This window comes from Rhipicephalus sanguineus, chromosome 8, assembly GCF_013339695.2.
Source record: "Rhipicephalus sanguineus isolate Rsan-2018 chromosome 8, BIME_Rsan_1.4, whole genome shotgun sequence".
NCBI classification, from domain to species: Eukaryota; Metazoa; Arthropoda; class Arachnida; order Ixodida; family Ixodidae; genus Rhipicephalus; species Rhipicephalus sanguineus.
This window is the reverse complement of record NC_051183.1, coordinates 164955519-164971416: the sequence shown is the minus strand read 5'-3', so window position 1 is coordinate 164971416 and position 15898 is coordinate 164955519. Positions and strand designations below refer to the sequence as shown.

At 47.8% G+C, this 15898-nt stretch overlaps 1 protein-coding gene across 1 annotated transcript in view; it reads right to left on the bottom strand.

The window, feature by feature from the left end:
• LOC119402451 (tRNA (guanine(37)-N1)-methyltransferase) overlaps window positions 1-15898 on the bottom strand; it is a 54381-nt gene that overhangs the window by 28199 nt on the left and 10284 nt on the right. Inside the window, exon 2 of the mRNA XM_037669604.2 lies at window positions 13104-13334. Within this exon, the coding sequence (XP_037525532.2) occupies window positions 13104-13334 (231 nt within the window). The remainder of the gene's footprint in view (window positions 1-13103; window positions 13335-15898) is intronic.

Below are 15898 nucleotides of genomic sequence, written 5' to 3'. Positions count from 1 at the left end.
AATTTAATAAAAGCCAAGTACGAGCAACCTTTCGCACGATGCACAGCTCACCGTATACTGATAAGCCCCTTCACGGTGTCCCCTGTGTACATTATGGAAAGCGTTTCCGTACAGTTTTGTTCACACATGTGCACTCTTCAGCGAGTGCGGTATTACCGCGCTTTGCGTTCGGTAAACTGGCATTGCTAGCTAAAACACTCTGATGCAGGGTAATCGTTAGGTGCGAGTGTTTCGTGACTGCCAAAGTAATTATACGTGGAATCGTGTGCAGCCCACAACGCAACACTACTTGCCACCAATCGCATGCACGCCCACAAGGAACTGAAATTCGCACACCCAGCCAATGAAGCGCTGGCCAAACACCGTACGATTGTTGCCTTGTGGATAGCAGATGCTGTAGAGCCCCTCGGTTCTGTCACTTCCGCTTTGCCCAAAATTACGTCACGCACGCAATGTAGCCAAAATTCTGGGAAACGAGGAGGGGAGAGGAGGGACAATCAACAAAATTCATTTGTAATGAATCTGCATGTCTCTTCAGCTTGTAATTTGGCATAAAAGACGGGAACATGAAAAGGAACGTACCCAGCGAATTTTACTGAGACCCATTGATCTCGAAAAATTGCCAGAGTTCGCTTTAAAGGATCCCAAACCACCCAAAGGTCAAAATTTAGTTGTGGTGTTGCAGTTGTGCACGAGTCTACAACGAACACGTAGCCGTGAGAATTTTTCGAAACGGTGCCGTAATAGCGGAGTTACACGCGTTTGGTGATACGAAAGAAGCCCTTGCTCGTTTCTCTCCTTCCTTCACTAAGCTCTGTGCATGGGCTCGTTTCTCCTCCTGGCCGAGTGTTCCTCCTCCCCACGCGAGGAGAAAGAGCAGCAAGCGCGCATACCAGCGAGCGGACAGACAGGTGTTGTAGGTGACGAGCAGATCTGCTGACGTCACAGCGAACGTTCAGGGGATGGGGAATGCCGAAAGGCACAGAGAGGAGAAGGGACTGTTTCTTGAAATTTGTGGGGCGTCCGCAGTTCGAAGCGCTGTCGCGTTTGGCATTGTTGATCGTGAAGGCATTCTGAACTATGTGCACACGTTTACTTGAAATGTTAAAAAATATATCGGAGGTGATTTGGAGACCTTAACGTGCACCTAAATCTAAGGGCACACAGGCCTCAAGCATTTTTACCTCCGCTGAAAATGCCGCCGTCGCGGCCGGGATTCGATACCACAGTCTTTGGGCAGTGGCGTAGCCAAGGGGCGGCACACCGGGCCCGTGCGCCCCCCCAAAAAATTTTTTTTTTTTGCCATGGCATACAGAGCACAAAATGACACTCGACCACACCAGCCTTCCCGGCTCCTCCAAATTCAGATCGAGGAGGTGCCCCCCCCCGCCAAAAAAAATTGCTGCCTACGCCCCTGCCTTTGTATCAGCAGTCAAGCACCATAACCGCTAGACCGCCGTGGCGGGTCTGCTAGGGTCGAGGTTCGCCGTGTGTTATCATAATGAACCAGCATGCAGAAAATTATCATAATGAACCAGCATGCACTCTTTTCGTCCTCTTCTGCCTCACTTCAGTTTTTTTCACATCAGCGCCGTTAGGCTCGAGGTTTGCTGCGTGCCGTTGACAAAAAATTGTCACGAACCGGCATGCGCTCTTTTGGCCCTCTCCTTCATCACCTTTCTTTCCTTCCCCTTCTGCTCCACTTCCAAAACGTGTGCACCAAATTATTCAGTGTGGGAAGCGATAACTCTGATGGGTGAGAGAACGAGCACAGAGAGAGAGAAAGAAAGATTTGGAAAGAGAGAAATTCCTGCTGAAAAAATCTTGGCAAGGCAAGAATGCAACCCGCGTCCCCACGATGCAAAGGCGAGCGTTGTAACCACTCGGCTATAGGCTTCCCAAGCTCGGCCAGGGGACGGTGCGCCGCACGCGTTTCGCCGCCTTTCTTGCAAAAACCGGTCACTCTACTCCCCGCACCTGCCTTTTGACTGCGCTGTCTCTGCACGTTCACGCACCGTGCACGCGCTGTTCTCTGCTCGCCGTGCACGTGCAGCTTCACGCGTCGCTTGCGCTGAAGGTGCAGAAAGATCGCAGGGATGGAAAAAAACGTTTTCACGGTGGGAATCTCACCAGAGGAGGACGGTTGATCGACCACCTTTTCGGGACCGAGCAGGTCGTCAAGGACGATGCTGTTTGTGCGAGTGCTACGTGCGTGCCGATGCTGAACGGGCACATTTCTTTGACATGAATAGGGAGGTGACTATGCGAGTTCTGTAATTATGTTACCGGTAAAACGCACATTCGTTGCGGCAGTCGTGTCTACTTGGAGCTGTCGGCAAACATCCAGCACGCTTTCGCGTGCGTTTTCTATTGATAACTTTTCGATTGCTTGGATGCCATGTTTGTTGTGCGGTTTTAAATTTATTATGAGCTCAGTGTGAAGAGCATAAATTTACATCTGCCCTGTTGAGTCACTGACTGCATCGCAATGCGCAGTGTTCAGTTTCGTGGGAGTTTCACTTTTGTCGAGGTTTGCATCGAACGATAACAACGTCGGATCGCAAGTTTAATGTCACCTTGGATTTTTTTAGAGCTCCCTTTGACAACATAATAATACGCGCAAAAGAAAAAAATACCCACTTCGACCATGCATGTTTCTTGCAGAGGCGTTTCATTTCGAATAATATCGACGCCTGATCACGCACCATGTTCGCTTATTCGAATGTCGCTTTGGTTGTTTCGACAGCTTGCTTGGTCAGCATCATACTATACAGGGGCGTAGCCAAGGGGGGGGGTTCAAACCCTCCCCGAAAATTTTCAATTTTGCTTGCGTATATGTACACGCACACATACAAACACACGCACGAACATACATAAATTATGGTTGGACCCCCCCACCCCCCGAAAAAAATTTCTGGCTATGCCCCTGATACTATACAATACCCACTGGGATCGCGCATGCTTATGATTATGCCGAGATTTGTGCCCGATGATAAGCGCATCTGAATTCGCGATGCCATCGAAAATTTAATTGCCGCCTTGGTTCTTTTTTCAGCTCTTTTCCAAAGCAGCAACTGCATATTGCCCGCGGCTCACGCGCATGCAAGGCTTTTTATTGCGTGCCGAACGCATGACATTATTACGCGGCACGCTGTGGTGGGGGACTTCGAATTAATTTCGGCCACCAGGGGTTCTTTAACGTGTACTTAAATCTAAGTACGCCGATGTTACTGCATTTCGCTCCCATCGAAATGCAGCTGCCGTATGCGTGAATCGAACCCATGACCTCGATCTTAGCAGCGCAACACATCAGCCTGCTAAGCAATCACGGCGTGTCGCATGCAAGGCCAATATAAACGCTCAGTGCAAACATGCAGCTTAATTCTGTTTACAGGGAGCCGCGACGGGAAATGTACCCCAATCAGCTGAATTAGACACTTAGTACTCACGGTACGTTATTTAAACTGTGGTGTAATAAGCCCACATGCTCCGCTGCTGTCACATTACAAATGGTTGACTCGGAAAGCCAGCGCGCAATCTCGAAACGTACAGCGGCTGTCAATTTGTTGTATCTTCGGTTCACAAACGCACTTCCTTTTCAAACGAGCACGATCATCGCGTTTCTCCCCGTTAATAGTTCGTAATACTGTGTACGACAAAAATTGCTTCAAGGTGACAAGACTGCGAAAGCATCGCGGCGAACTGCCATAATCCACTCTTGACGCCTCTGCTCCTCGCATTGCTTGCATTGGAAACGGTAGAACTTGACGGGCAGTTTTTGGCTCTTCGTCATTTTTAAACTTTTGTGACAGTTCACAATGCAGCCGGACTGCATGCCTGCTTTCGAGTACGACGAAGGAACGGCACCCATAGCGTGAAAAATGCGAGATAAAAGCCCCGGGGAGCACGTTCTCCGCGCGCGGAATGGGAAAACCAAGCAAGAGCGACCCGTCCGAGCTACCGGAGTTTTCTCCTCTCCCCGCTGGGGCGGCGGACGGCGCTGCGCAAACTTGAGCGTTGGAGGCCTATCCAGGCACGCTAGCAGAGCATAGCATCGCTTTGTATAGTGTGGTATAGCAACGGGGTGGGAAAGGGAAGTGAGGGTGAGGAGGATGGTAAGCAGGAGGGGAAAACGAGCACAGAGAGAGAAAGAAGCTAGAAAAAGACTGAAGGTGAGAGAACGACTACAGAGAGAAAGACACAGAAAGAGAGAGAGGAAAAGATAGAAAGACAAAAAATAGAGAGAAGGAGATAGAAAGAAACAGACGCAAAAAGAAGATAGGAAAAGAGCGCAAGCATAGCCATGTATACATAGTATAGTATAGCATGGGGTTGGGAAAGAGAGAGGTGAGAGGTTGAAAGCTTAGCCAGACCAGCTATGTGCCCACCAGCTTTGCCGTGACCCAGCCTGGCGCGACTTGGTGCAAGTTGAGCAAATTTTTTATTGGTCACATTGCAGATCTCATGCAGTCACCTCAATATTCACGTAGCAAAAATGTGGCCGTAAGCGCTTGCACAAACAGCACCGTGCTCGACCACCTGCTAGGTGTTTGAGGAACCACTCTTATGTGGAGAGATTCACACCACGAAAATGTTTTTCAATTACCGATGTTTTTGTAAACCCGCAGAGCAAGCGATACGTGATGCGAACAGAAACGAGCGCATGCAGCGCGTGTGCTGAGGGAGCGTAGTCAAGGGCGAGGCAAGTGACCGGTTTTTGCCAAAGAGGCAGTGAGGAGCTCTGCGAGGTGACCCTACTCCGCTCGCTGCGTCATGCAGTTGGCCGAGCGATGGTCGCCCCCCGAAGATGTCGCAATACCCAGTGCCGAGCCACAATGCCACACAGCCCGACAACTACGGCCACACGGATCCCTCGGGGCATTTCAAATGAGTTACAAATTGGTTAATGGGAAGCTAGGAACTTCGGCCATTATGTAAGAGTGCGTGAAGGCTCAGAATGGGAATGGAAGCACTACAGCTGTCAACGTGTTTCAAACACCTTTCTGTTTTTGGGTGCAGGTGAGTGCAGCACCTCAATTACACTGTAAAAAGTCACCATGTTTGGCTGCTAGTGCTTCCAGGCCCACAAATATTGTTTCAATTACCATGTGAATAAGTGTTTATGGCTAAGTTGTTATTCATGTCTAGTGATAAAGAGCTACACCCTGGAAGCCCCAATAAACGATCCTAACAAATTGCTACAGCTCATTAAATTGCTAAAGACAGTGCTTGTCCAACGGCCTTTGTTCTTTTGTTGTCCCTGTTATAATTACGCTGTTTCATCCTCTGTTTTAATTATGAACTAACTAGCCCTCATGAATTGTTCCTGTTAAATTGCTACACTGCAAATTTGATTCTAAACATGGACAAGTGATGTCTGCCTTCAGTGAAGCCAAGGAGGCACAGTATTCAGTGGAGCAACAAATCACCAATATCGACAATAGGCTCTACAGTTGAACAAAGCATCTGAGGTGCAACAGGGGGAATGCCTCATCCTTGAAATGGCCGTACCGAAGTAATGGCTAAGTGAATTTGAAGACCGTTCATGTCAAGATTTCCTATCGTAGCAGATAACGCTGCTGAAACTTAGGCACAGTCAAAAGAAAGAGCTTGGTTAAGTAATAAATTCAGCATTAAGCCTCAGCCTAAATAGAAGCGATGACTGCATTTCCTGAGCACAAAGGCTTGGTCGTTTAGTCCCTATTAAGCCCAGACCTATTGTGCGATCCGAGCAACAGCAATAACACTGGAAGGTTCAATAACTAATGTAAAAAGGGCGAAATAATGAATGCGATAGCAAGAAAAGCGGCCCGTGATGGACGCGCTGCGACTACCGTGCGTCCATCACTACCCGGCAGCTACTAGACAGTTTTAATTTCACGTACGTAGGGACTTCTCATACGCAAACGTGAAAAGTACACGTACGTTACGTGCACGACATCTGAAACGCTTTTAGCTACACGCACGCGACGCGCGGTGAGAGCTACCACGTAGCTCCATCTGCTGAGAATCATGAACACTGCGGTAGTTTGTTCGAGCGCCCGCGCGAGCAGACAGCGGAAGGGCAAGGTTCTCGCTGCGCAAATATAAGAAGAAGCGAGAGAGCTGGCCGACGCCGTTAAGTGCGCCCGCGCGCTCCTAGCGCCATCTCGCTGGTAATGAAGAAACGCTTATAAGCGCCTCCGTCTCGAAAGGGTGTGTAGATAACGCTCGCCGTTAGCTGCCAGAGGGATGTACGCTTTGTGGAGTAGTGCTTAGCGCACCGCGCTGCGAATTCAGAGGTCGCTGGTTCGATTCCGCGCTTCGGAAGCATTTTTCTGATTTATTTTTCTTTGGGATATTGATGTATATATAGATACTTACACATATACGCAGCATGACGGCGGCGACGGCGACGGCAAAAATCAGCCGAGACTGTCCATATAATTGCTATCGCAATAAAAGATGACATGTTCCACCGACGATCAGATTACTCCAAGGCCGCAGCTGTTCTTGCCATAGTCAGTGTACAGTGTGAATTGCTTAATAATCTTTCATTTTCCAAGCTCAAGTTCGCCCAATTAGGAGTACTGCATTTCCCAGTCTTGCTGCAACTTTGTTCACAGTCGCAACCACGTGACATCTGGTGAAGTGCTGGTTCCTTCATGTTCCGGACGCCAACGAAAAGCTGGGAACCAGGCCCACAGAGTGAGGACGAAGACACCGAAGCTCTCCTGCAGCTACGTGCTAGCAGCAGGCTGCAACGTTTGCAGCCTCAGTAACATGAAAATTTGGACGAGTTGGTGATGCATGGTGCACAGAAGGCGCTGACTTACAACTAGTTTATTTTAATCAAAAACGCACATATACAGTTAAACCTGCCTATAATAAACCTCCATACAACGAATTCCTCGATATTACAAAGTTTGTCTATTCCCCGCCGTTACTCCTTTGAAGCACATGTATTTGTGACCTCTCTGTAACAAAGTGGCAGCAGGAAACACCCCTAATATAACGAATTTTTGCCGCCGGGAAACCTAGGGATGTTGCCCCGAATTTTGTCATTTTGGCACGAGCAGGAGCCACATGCATCTTCTGCGGTTGCCCAGCCGACAAGAGCGCGAAGCGGCCGCGGTGCGCATGGCGTGCTCCAAGCCCTGGCAACTGCGAGCGCTCGTTTGTGCGTGCGGGTGTGCGCAAGGCGGGCAGGCGAGGCCTGCGCTCCTCGAGGCAGCTTTCTTGCCGCCACGGGTGCATGTACAAGCGTGCCCCCCTCCCCCCCTTTAAACCTAGTCCAGACACTCGTGGGTGCCACCACATTAATCGCGCCGGCTTTCTTAAAAAAAAGAAAAACAAAAATGGCTTTTGCATTGGCAGCGCCACTCTTCAGTTGTTGCAGTAGTCTCTGAACTGCACTTCGTTAACGTGACACCAGGTGACACCACTAAAAAAAAAATCCTTGCTCCGTGCCATTACACTTCCGAGTTTGCACCGCATATGGACTTCGTTTTCGACGCGCGCATGGAGCAGCCCTCAAAAACGTGCATCTTTGCAACTTTTCTTTTATGCGGACAACTGTGTCGTCACTACCGAGGTGATGTCAGATCAGGCGCTGGTGGAAACTGTCCACGACCATGATGACAACAATGGATCTTCAAAGGTCGACTCATCTCGTGCTTTGCTGTCTTGGTATGATGGAGCAGCATTGTACTGATTTCCTACAAACGTTCAGTATTGCCATCCCTCACAAACAAGCAATACAGCAAGATAACGCAGTTTCTTGCCGTTAAATAAATGTTTTGGGTGAGCTCTGCCTTCAATACCTCTTGTGTTTAACTTGTAGGTTTCTTTTCCGAATTTTCGTGCTGAAAGTGGAAACAACTCGTACACGCTTTGTTTGTTTGCTCAAACAAAGTGTGTACTTTATAATTGTCATGTATTAATTTCGCTGTATATCTTTACTTTTGTTAACTACTCTGCTGAATATGAGAACCAGAAATGCTTAGTAGAAATGTAGCACTAGAGATGTTTCGATACATGATATGTCGTTTTTTGGCTGTCAATAATTGGGGCAAGGACCTTTGTCAAGCTGCTGTATAGCAGCTTTTTGTTCTTGTCCTCGTGTTTGTTGTTTGTTTATTAATACTGTTAACCATTATCTTCCTGTAATGAATGCCAAATAAAATTGATTGATTGATTGATTAATAACGAAAACCTGTTTACAACGAATTTTTTCGGGAACTTGTCAATTTCGTTATATCCAGGTTTAACTGTATACACTTTGCAGCCTCAGTACGGACCCCTACTCGATAAGACAGCCACTGCGACAAAGAAAGCTGCCACCATGACGACTACTCTGTCCCTAGCTACAGTCGTGATTGTTTGAAGACCCGGAAACCTGGCCTGAAACATACAACCGCCTCACTGCCTTCAACAACTGGAACCCCGAAGACAAGCTGCATCATGTCTACTTCTACCTGGAAGACACACCAAGGACCTGGTTTGAGAATCGGAAGTCCTCACTTCACACCTGGAATCTCTTCCGCAGCAAATTCCTGGACACGTTCACGAGCGTCGTCTGCAAGGAAAGGGCCACTTCTTTGCTGGAGACACATGTGCAGCTACCATACGAGAACGTCACTATCTTCACTTTTCCGCCAGGCTGACGCTGCCATGCCCGGAGAAAAAACAGTTCTCCTGCTTATGCGGGGTGTGAAACAAGAACTGTTCACAGGACTTATCCGCAACCTACTTTAGACGTTCACCGAATTCCTCACCAAGGCTACAACTATTGAGAAGACAGTTCAGATGCAGACGGAACAAGAAACTTGGAGGACACTTGAGCTTTGTCGTCAAGAGTAGAACGTGATAGCGTAATCGGGCCCCGTGCACATCGCCTTCTCAATTGCTAGCCCGGCTTCAGTTCTCGATGCATGCCTCAACCGTGCCATAAGGAAACGAACGACCGTGCACGTAACATTGGCCGTTTCGAACTATCCTAGAATGCCTACTCCAAGTACAGTTGTTAAGTGCCCACTACTCCATAATTCTTCCTTTTGCAAATAAGCGAAAGACCCACTACGTGTCTGTAAGGCAACACGTGAACCTACGCAGCTGCTCACTTTGTTGATGCTCTTGCAGCTGATGATGATTAAATATGTCTGAGCACATTTTAATGGGTGGGCCATTAAAACACCCACTCATTGTGCAATTCACATGTTTTGATGCTTGGCACGATTCTACGCTTCTGTCACGCAATATTACATGCGTTAAGGAGACTCCTTTCATTACGTGATGTTCATATAGTTCTTTTCAAAAGCAGTTTCATTCAAGCAATAGCGTGGCTCTGTGGTAGAACACCTGCTTGCCATGCAGACAGCCTGGGTTTGATTCTCAGTGGAACAGAAAATTTTTATTATTTATTTTATTTGTATCTCTTAAGTTTATCAGTCAGGACAAGATGATTTTTCACTCACAACCAACGACGCCGACGCCGGAATTTCTGGGAAACGAGCTCTTTAACGCTATAATGTTAATATAACATCTCTCCGCTGTCTGCAACCTATCCTGACGTGCACTCGCTAACCACTGACGACTTGCATGAGACGATTAGAGTGGTCATGCGTGAAGAGCTACGCAAGATGTTTCCTGGATCGCAACCCCAGGTGATTTCAATAGCCAACATTGTTCGCGAGGAAATATAGCAATCTCTTGGAGCACCTGAACCAGTGCAGCCTTAGCCACAAGAGATGAGCTACGTTGCTGCAGTCCGCTGTACTGTTCCCTCTCTGCGCCCACATCAAGACACCGTAACGATGGTGAAGGCAACCTTCTGATGGAACACTGCACCAAAGGCTGGCCCAGGCAAACAAGGCTGCCGCTTCACGCTAAGTACTTGCGGCATCGTGGAGACTGCAGTGTCTGCGAGGGGCTACTTCTGAAGAAAGTTCACAATGTAGGGCCTTTGGCTCTTCAGCGTCCTATACTTGGCTTCACCCATGACTGGCATCAAGGTATCAATAGATGCAAAGCCGTCGCTCGAGTCTTTGTGATGACCTGAACTTAATAGCCACATTAAGACGCTGATCTCTAACTGCACCAACTGTGCAGAGACACATCTAACGCACAGAGCCAACGATGTCTTCTCAAACACCAAGTCTTCTCTAGGAGGAAGTTGGAGTAGACCTTTCCACCTGAAGGGTCAAGAACATGTGTTGCTGGCAGACTACAGTCCCGCTTTCTCGAAGTCATCAATCTACATTCTACCACAGCATTGGCCATCATTTCGGCCATCAAGAGTGTCTTTGCAAGCCACGGCATCCCTCGAGTGGTCTGCAGTGACAACAGTCCACAGTTCTCATGCAAGGACTTCTCCACCTTTGCAGAGGCTTACGGGTTCAGGCATGTCGCCACCAGCAGCCCATGTTTCTCGCAGTCCAATGGCAAGGTGGAAGGGATGGTACGGACCTTGAAGGACTAGCTGCACAAGGCGGATGATCCTTTCTTGGCACTGCTTGCCTACAGGGAGCCTCCTGGTGCCAACGGTGTAAGCCCTGTGCAGCTTCTGTTGGGGAGATGCCTGCAAACCAGAATTCCCAAGACACCACAGCAGCTCAAGCCAGGCTGGCCCTCAGCTCGGTCTTTTAACCTGGGTGATCAAGCTAAATGGAGGAAGCAGGCATGGGACTTCAACCGGACACATGCAGCTCAAACGTAACGCCCACTTCAGACTAGTGAGCAGGTCTGGGTGCGTGACAAATAGCTGTGCGACAGTTCTGGAACCAGCTCAATGTACCCGGTTGTACTTAGTGGAGACCCCAAAGGGGGTTCTGCAACCTAATCGGCTGCACCTTATCCCAGTGTGCAACGGCCCAGGGTCCAAGAGTCCACTGTGCAACAAACCAGAGTTTGAGAACACCATCAACCCAGCCAATGGTGGGATAACCAGAGAAAAAGCCATCCAGCAGCGACACACATGGAACAGAGCCAGAGGTAGTTAGTTACTGCCGCCCCAACTTCCTCAGCTTCATCACCATCGCACTAATCCAGCTCTCCTTCTTGTGCGTCAAGGTTTGCAAGAGGGATCCGGAGACTACAAGACTGGGCTTCTGAATGTTGTGCTACGTTTACTGCATTCCCTAAAGGAGGAGGGGATGTAGTGTGCATGTGCCACCAGTTGGCGCCACTGCTTCCCTCTGTATATTTCGGGTTGAATATATATATGCTGTCTGTCCTGTACAGAATATACATTCTCAACCAAATATGGGGACCAACCAAACATGGGAGAGGCCTTTGCCCAGCAGTGGGGGTAGTCAGGCTGATGATGATGATTATATATTCGGTTGACAATAAAGCCTCAGGGTTAGTTGCTTGCTGGGCAGCTCAGTGTGTGCACCACTCTTGCGTGGCTCATGCTTGTTTGTGGCAGCACAACCCGCTACAGCAGCAGCTGCCCTCAAGTTAGGAGCAGGTCACCGAATTAGACATTTATAAGGGGGTACTGACCCGAATATTTTCAGTCGTTTTTTGCGTCGAATGAAAGGTCAAGCCCTCAAAAGCCTAGAAAAGGTAGTGCTAAGCGCGAGTGCGACCTGAAAAAGTAATTACAGTCTGTTTTTAAAAGCTAGTGTCACTGATCCTGTTAATAGGGATTGCAATCACCAGGCGGATTCCAAGCACGGACGTATCGGTCCCCCGAAACGCACCACGAAAGCGCGGACAATTTAGAGTTGGTCCTTTTAGTGCGCCAGCGAACACCGGTTGTGGTCCAAAGACCGAGTCAGAGCCGAGAGTCGATAACCCAAACGAAATATATTCTCAGTTAAGGCAGTACAAACATCACAAACACATGCATACACGACTGGTAACAGTTACAACTTCACAATCTAACTCAGACGGTGTTTACACAACGGGAACTAAACAAACAGATCACGTGCTACAAATGCAATCTCATGCATTACAACTATTCAAGAACAGTTAAAGTCCTGAATATGCAACGGCGTATCCAGTACACAATTCTTGGACAGCACTTGAATGCTTCTCTTCAAGAAAACACTCACGCCGACTCCAGCGGTGATCGCGTAGTTCCCTCCGTCGTCGTAACTTGTCACGGCTCACAGGGCGTCGTCATCCGATTCTTCCAGATCAACGATCGACTCACCGCACAACATCATAAACACGTCTTCTTTGGCTGACGGAGCCACACTCAGCATAACTTCATCATCTTCGGGCCGACTGTCTCACTGACTGACTGACTGACTGACTTGCTCCCTGGTCGTCGTTTGAACGCTTTTATCCCTTCTCCTCCAGTTTCTAGAAGCGTCGGGAGAATTCTCCGGCGTGCAGCACAGCCGAAGCTATGGCATGTTCGAGGTTTTTCTCGCCGGTTTGACTTGCGGCGGCCTCGCTTCACGTTGCGTCATCCTTTCCCTCTAAAAAAATCCAGGCTTTGCCGGGCATTTGATCAGGTTGTCTGCGTCTGGCTCGAGTGGGTGAGGAGGATGCAGCGCATCGGTGTCTTTTGATACTTGTTTTTTCATCGTTCGCGCTTCTTGGGCGAGCGGCTCTCGCCGTTCTATCCTGCTGCCGTTTGAAAGCGGCCGCGCGTGCGCTTTATTTACGCGCTCGTTTGTGACAGCTAGTTTCGGTTCCTACTGTATCCTGACGTCACAACACGGTACGAGCTTCTCGTCACGTGCTCGCACAATATATAGTGACGTTTCCACGGCCGCTCCGCACCGTGACTCCGTTGGTGACGCACAATCGGCCATTTTGGAAGTTTTGATGACGCACAAGCGCCCATCTTGGAAGTTTTGGTACCTAACGTCATCACAACTAGCCAGACTGCTGCGTGAAGTCACCAGAATTTGTACTGTAGCCTGACGTCAAGGTAGTGCCGATTTCAGTAGGTGCACCACAGAAAAATTGACTTTAACTTCAAATTAAAATATCTTATCAGCATAGCTTCCCACTTGCTCAGAGCCGTCTCTGCATACAGGATATTGGTATGGCAGAGTAAACTCGCCTTCGAAAAAAGGTGTCAGTACCCCTTTAAGTTTGCCTGGATTGATAAATGCTCACTTGGCATTAGAACAGGGCAAGGCATGTCAGATGAAACAACTCACCTGTCCAATTAGCTTCTTGTAGGGCTGCAAGTGGTCACGAAGGTTGAGGTGCAGCACATGGCCAATTACACTGTAACCCGAAGCATCTGGTTGGCCAATCACAGCACGCAGTATATCCTCACTCGTCCAGTTATCATAAGTAAGCGACACCTGGCGTTCCCCGAGCACAGAGACCCCTGCTTCTGAGAGTGCAGCCCGAGAAGCTGAGTCGAGCTCATCAAGTGTGGAAACCTGCAGAAAGTATGTCACGCTGATTCAGTCAATCATGGATTCAGTAAACAAAGCAAGGTAGTATACAATGGTGGTTGGGACTTAAAGGCCGGAGTCCAGTAAAAAATAGCATGAACATAATAGACAGCACAGTAAACCCCATAAATATAGTTATACTTGAAGCAGGTGAAGAATAAAACAGCGCTTAAGACGGGACGAGATGAAGACAAACACACGGCGCTGATGTCTGTATTCAGCGCCGTCTTTATCTCGTTCTGTCTTAAACACTATTTTATTCTTCATCTGCTATGCACCAACCAGTCCAATCAAGCGCACTGCTCAAGTATATTTGAAGCAGCATGCATATGACTCACACATAGCTTGGGCTCATGGACTGGACGAAGGAAATAGAAGAGCAAGAAGCTACAACATATACATACTCCTACAGATGAATCTTGTAATTAATCTGAAACAGCTCGGTTAGATCGTATCTTTGTTATGAGCTGAGGCTCATAACAGAGCACCAGTGAATTCAGTCAGCAACAAAAAAGACTCCTTCTTAGTGAGCTTCTGTTGAACAAGAGTGCAGTAAGGAAACCGAAACATCTTTTATGTGGCCAGCAAGCAACTTTCAAGTGCTTGCAATCTCTAATCCTGACCATACCGACTTCTATCAGTAGTGTAGGAACATGGGCCAACTTGTACCCGATGCACGTATTTATTCCTTAAAAAATGTTCCCGTCACACTATTCATTCCTTAGAAGTAATGTTGCCGCTTCTTTCAGAATATCACAGACCTTGCATTCCATGATGTCAAAGTCGAAAGAACTCAGTGAAGAATTGGATAAATTTCTGGCAAAGGTGATTGATACTAACAGACACTTTTACTGCAAATAAAATTGTTTTCAGTAAGGACACTACAGCAACAATTTCACGTTTACGTATGTGACCAACTTTTCTTAGAGCTGCTCACACTTTACCAATGCAGCGCTACCAACTCCACATAATTATGCGGATGTTCTCTGATTAAATTGACTTCTGCAGAGCTAATACATAGCAGGGAAAAAATTTGTGATCCCCTACTGCATCTTGCTTGATTCTTAGATGATAATGCCATAGGTATGATGTCAGACAACAGAAGATGCACCCACCATGAACAAAGGGGTCGTAACTCAGGTTGTCACCTTGTTTTAGTGCAATTTTAAACTGAAGTAGAGGTGAGACGGCTGAAATTGAATTGGGAGCAGTTTTTGGAGCAGCAAAATTTTAATTTTGGAGCAGAAGAACCTTGATTTGGAGCACTTAGCGGCATTTAATACGTCTTCTTGGGAGCTTGAAAAAACACATCTGTAGCAACTTGTGGGGACAAGTACACGTTTTAATCGGCTCACAATAGACAAAACACTGGAACGGCCTTTGGAGAAAGCTTTTTTAACAGATTATTGCCAGGTATGACGTGCACTACCTTTTTACATACCACACGGCCTATCTAGCCTGAGCAACAAACAACATATGAAATAATAAAAAAAAAAGGTTTGGCAAACTAGGTTTACTTCATCAACATTTCAAAAAGAAAAAACGAAAAAACATCACACTTCTCAAAAATAAAGAAAATGTGATTACGTAAGATTTGTAGTTACATAGCAATAGGCCTTTGCTTAGTAACAGTGATGTAATTGAACAGCTAGATTACTGTTTTGGTTTTTTTGTAGGTCTACTTATTCCACTTTTCAAGCTTCCCCAGAGCTACCTGTAGCTCTGTGTTACTCTTTGACCGGAGAACATTACAACAGATGTCAGACTGCCCAGGTGGCGCTGCGAAAAACACTGCCACCAGTGCCCTCATCGCAGTCCTAGCGCTTACTAGGTAGTGCAGAGAGCCGTCCGCAAAGGAATGTGAATAGAACCCCCTTCTTTCGTTGGTGTCGAGGCACGGTTTCCTGAAAATCAAGGACACGGAAAGCTACTTCCACCAATCCACTCTTCAGAAAAGTAGCAAGCTCATCAAAGTGACCTGCAGCTACAATGCAACAGAAGTTCTAGTTATTTCAGTGCGCTGCAACTCGCAAGTACAAGCGAGCATCGCACGACATCAAGTTCGAAGCAAGCCCTCTGACGTCCGTTCTGTAGCACCTAAATACGTTAAATTTGGGTATATTGCCGCATGGTTGTGTGAGCCCCCACAGGTAGAAGAGGACAAAGAAGTTCGGACTGAGCCGCTTCTTGGCCTAACCAGCCCAACACGCAGAACAACGCAAGGTTCTCGTCATAAGTGTGACAATTGCTGCAGCCATGCCGGCGTGAAACCGGCATGGCTGCAGCAGTACGCTTCACGCTGTTTCTACTGCTTATGCAGGTTAACGGCGCTTCTGCACGACAATGTCCCAGGAAAGCCACAGCGTTTCTTCCACCGGAAGGAGCCACAACGCAAGGACTACGAGGAACAACCCTTAAAACCAACGTAGCACCTGATGACGACAGCGGGATGACGCCACCAGACGTTCCGGTCTCCGGCGCATGTGCGATTCCTGCCAGTGAAAATCTGAGTGATTACCGGCTCGACGATAACGGTCAGCTTCATAAAG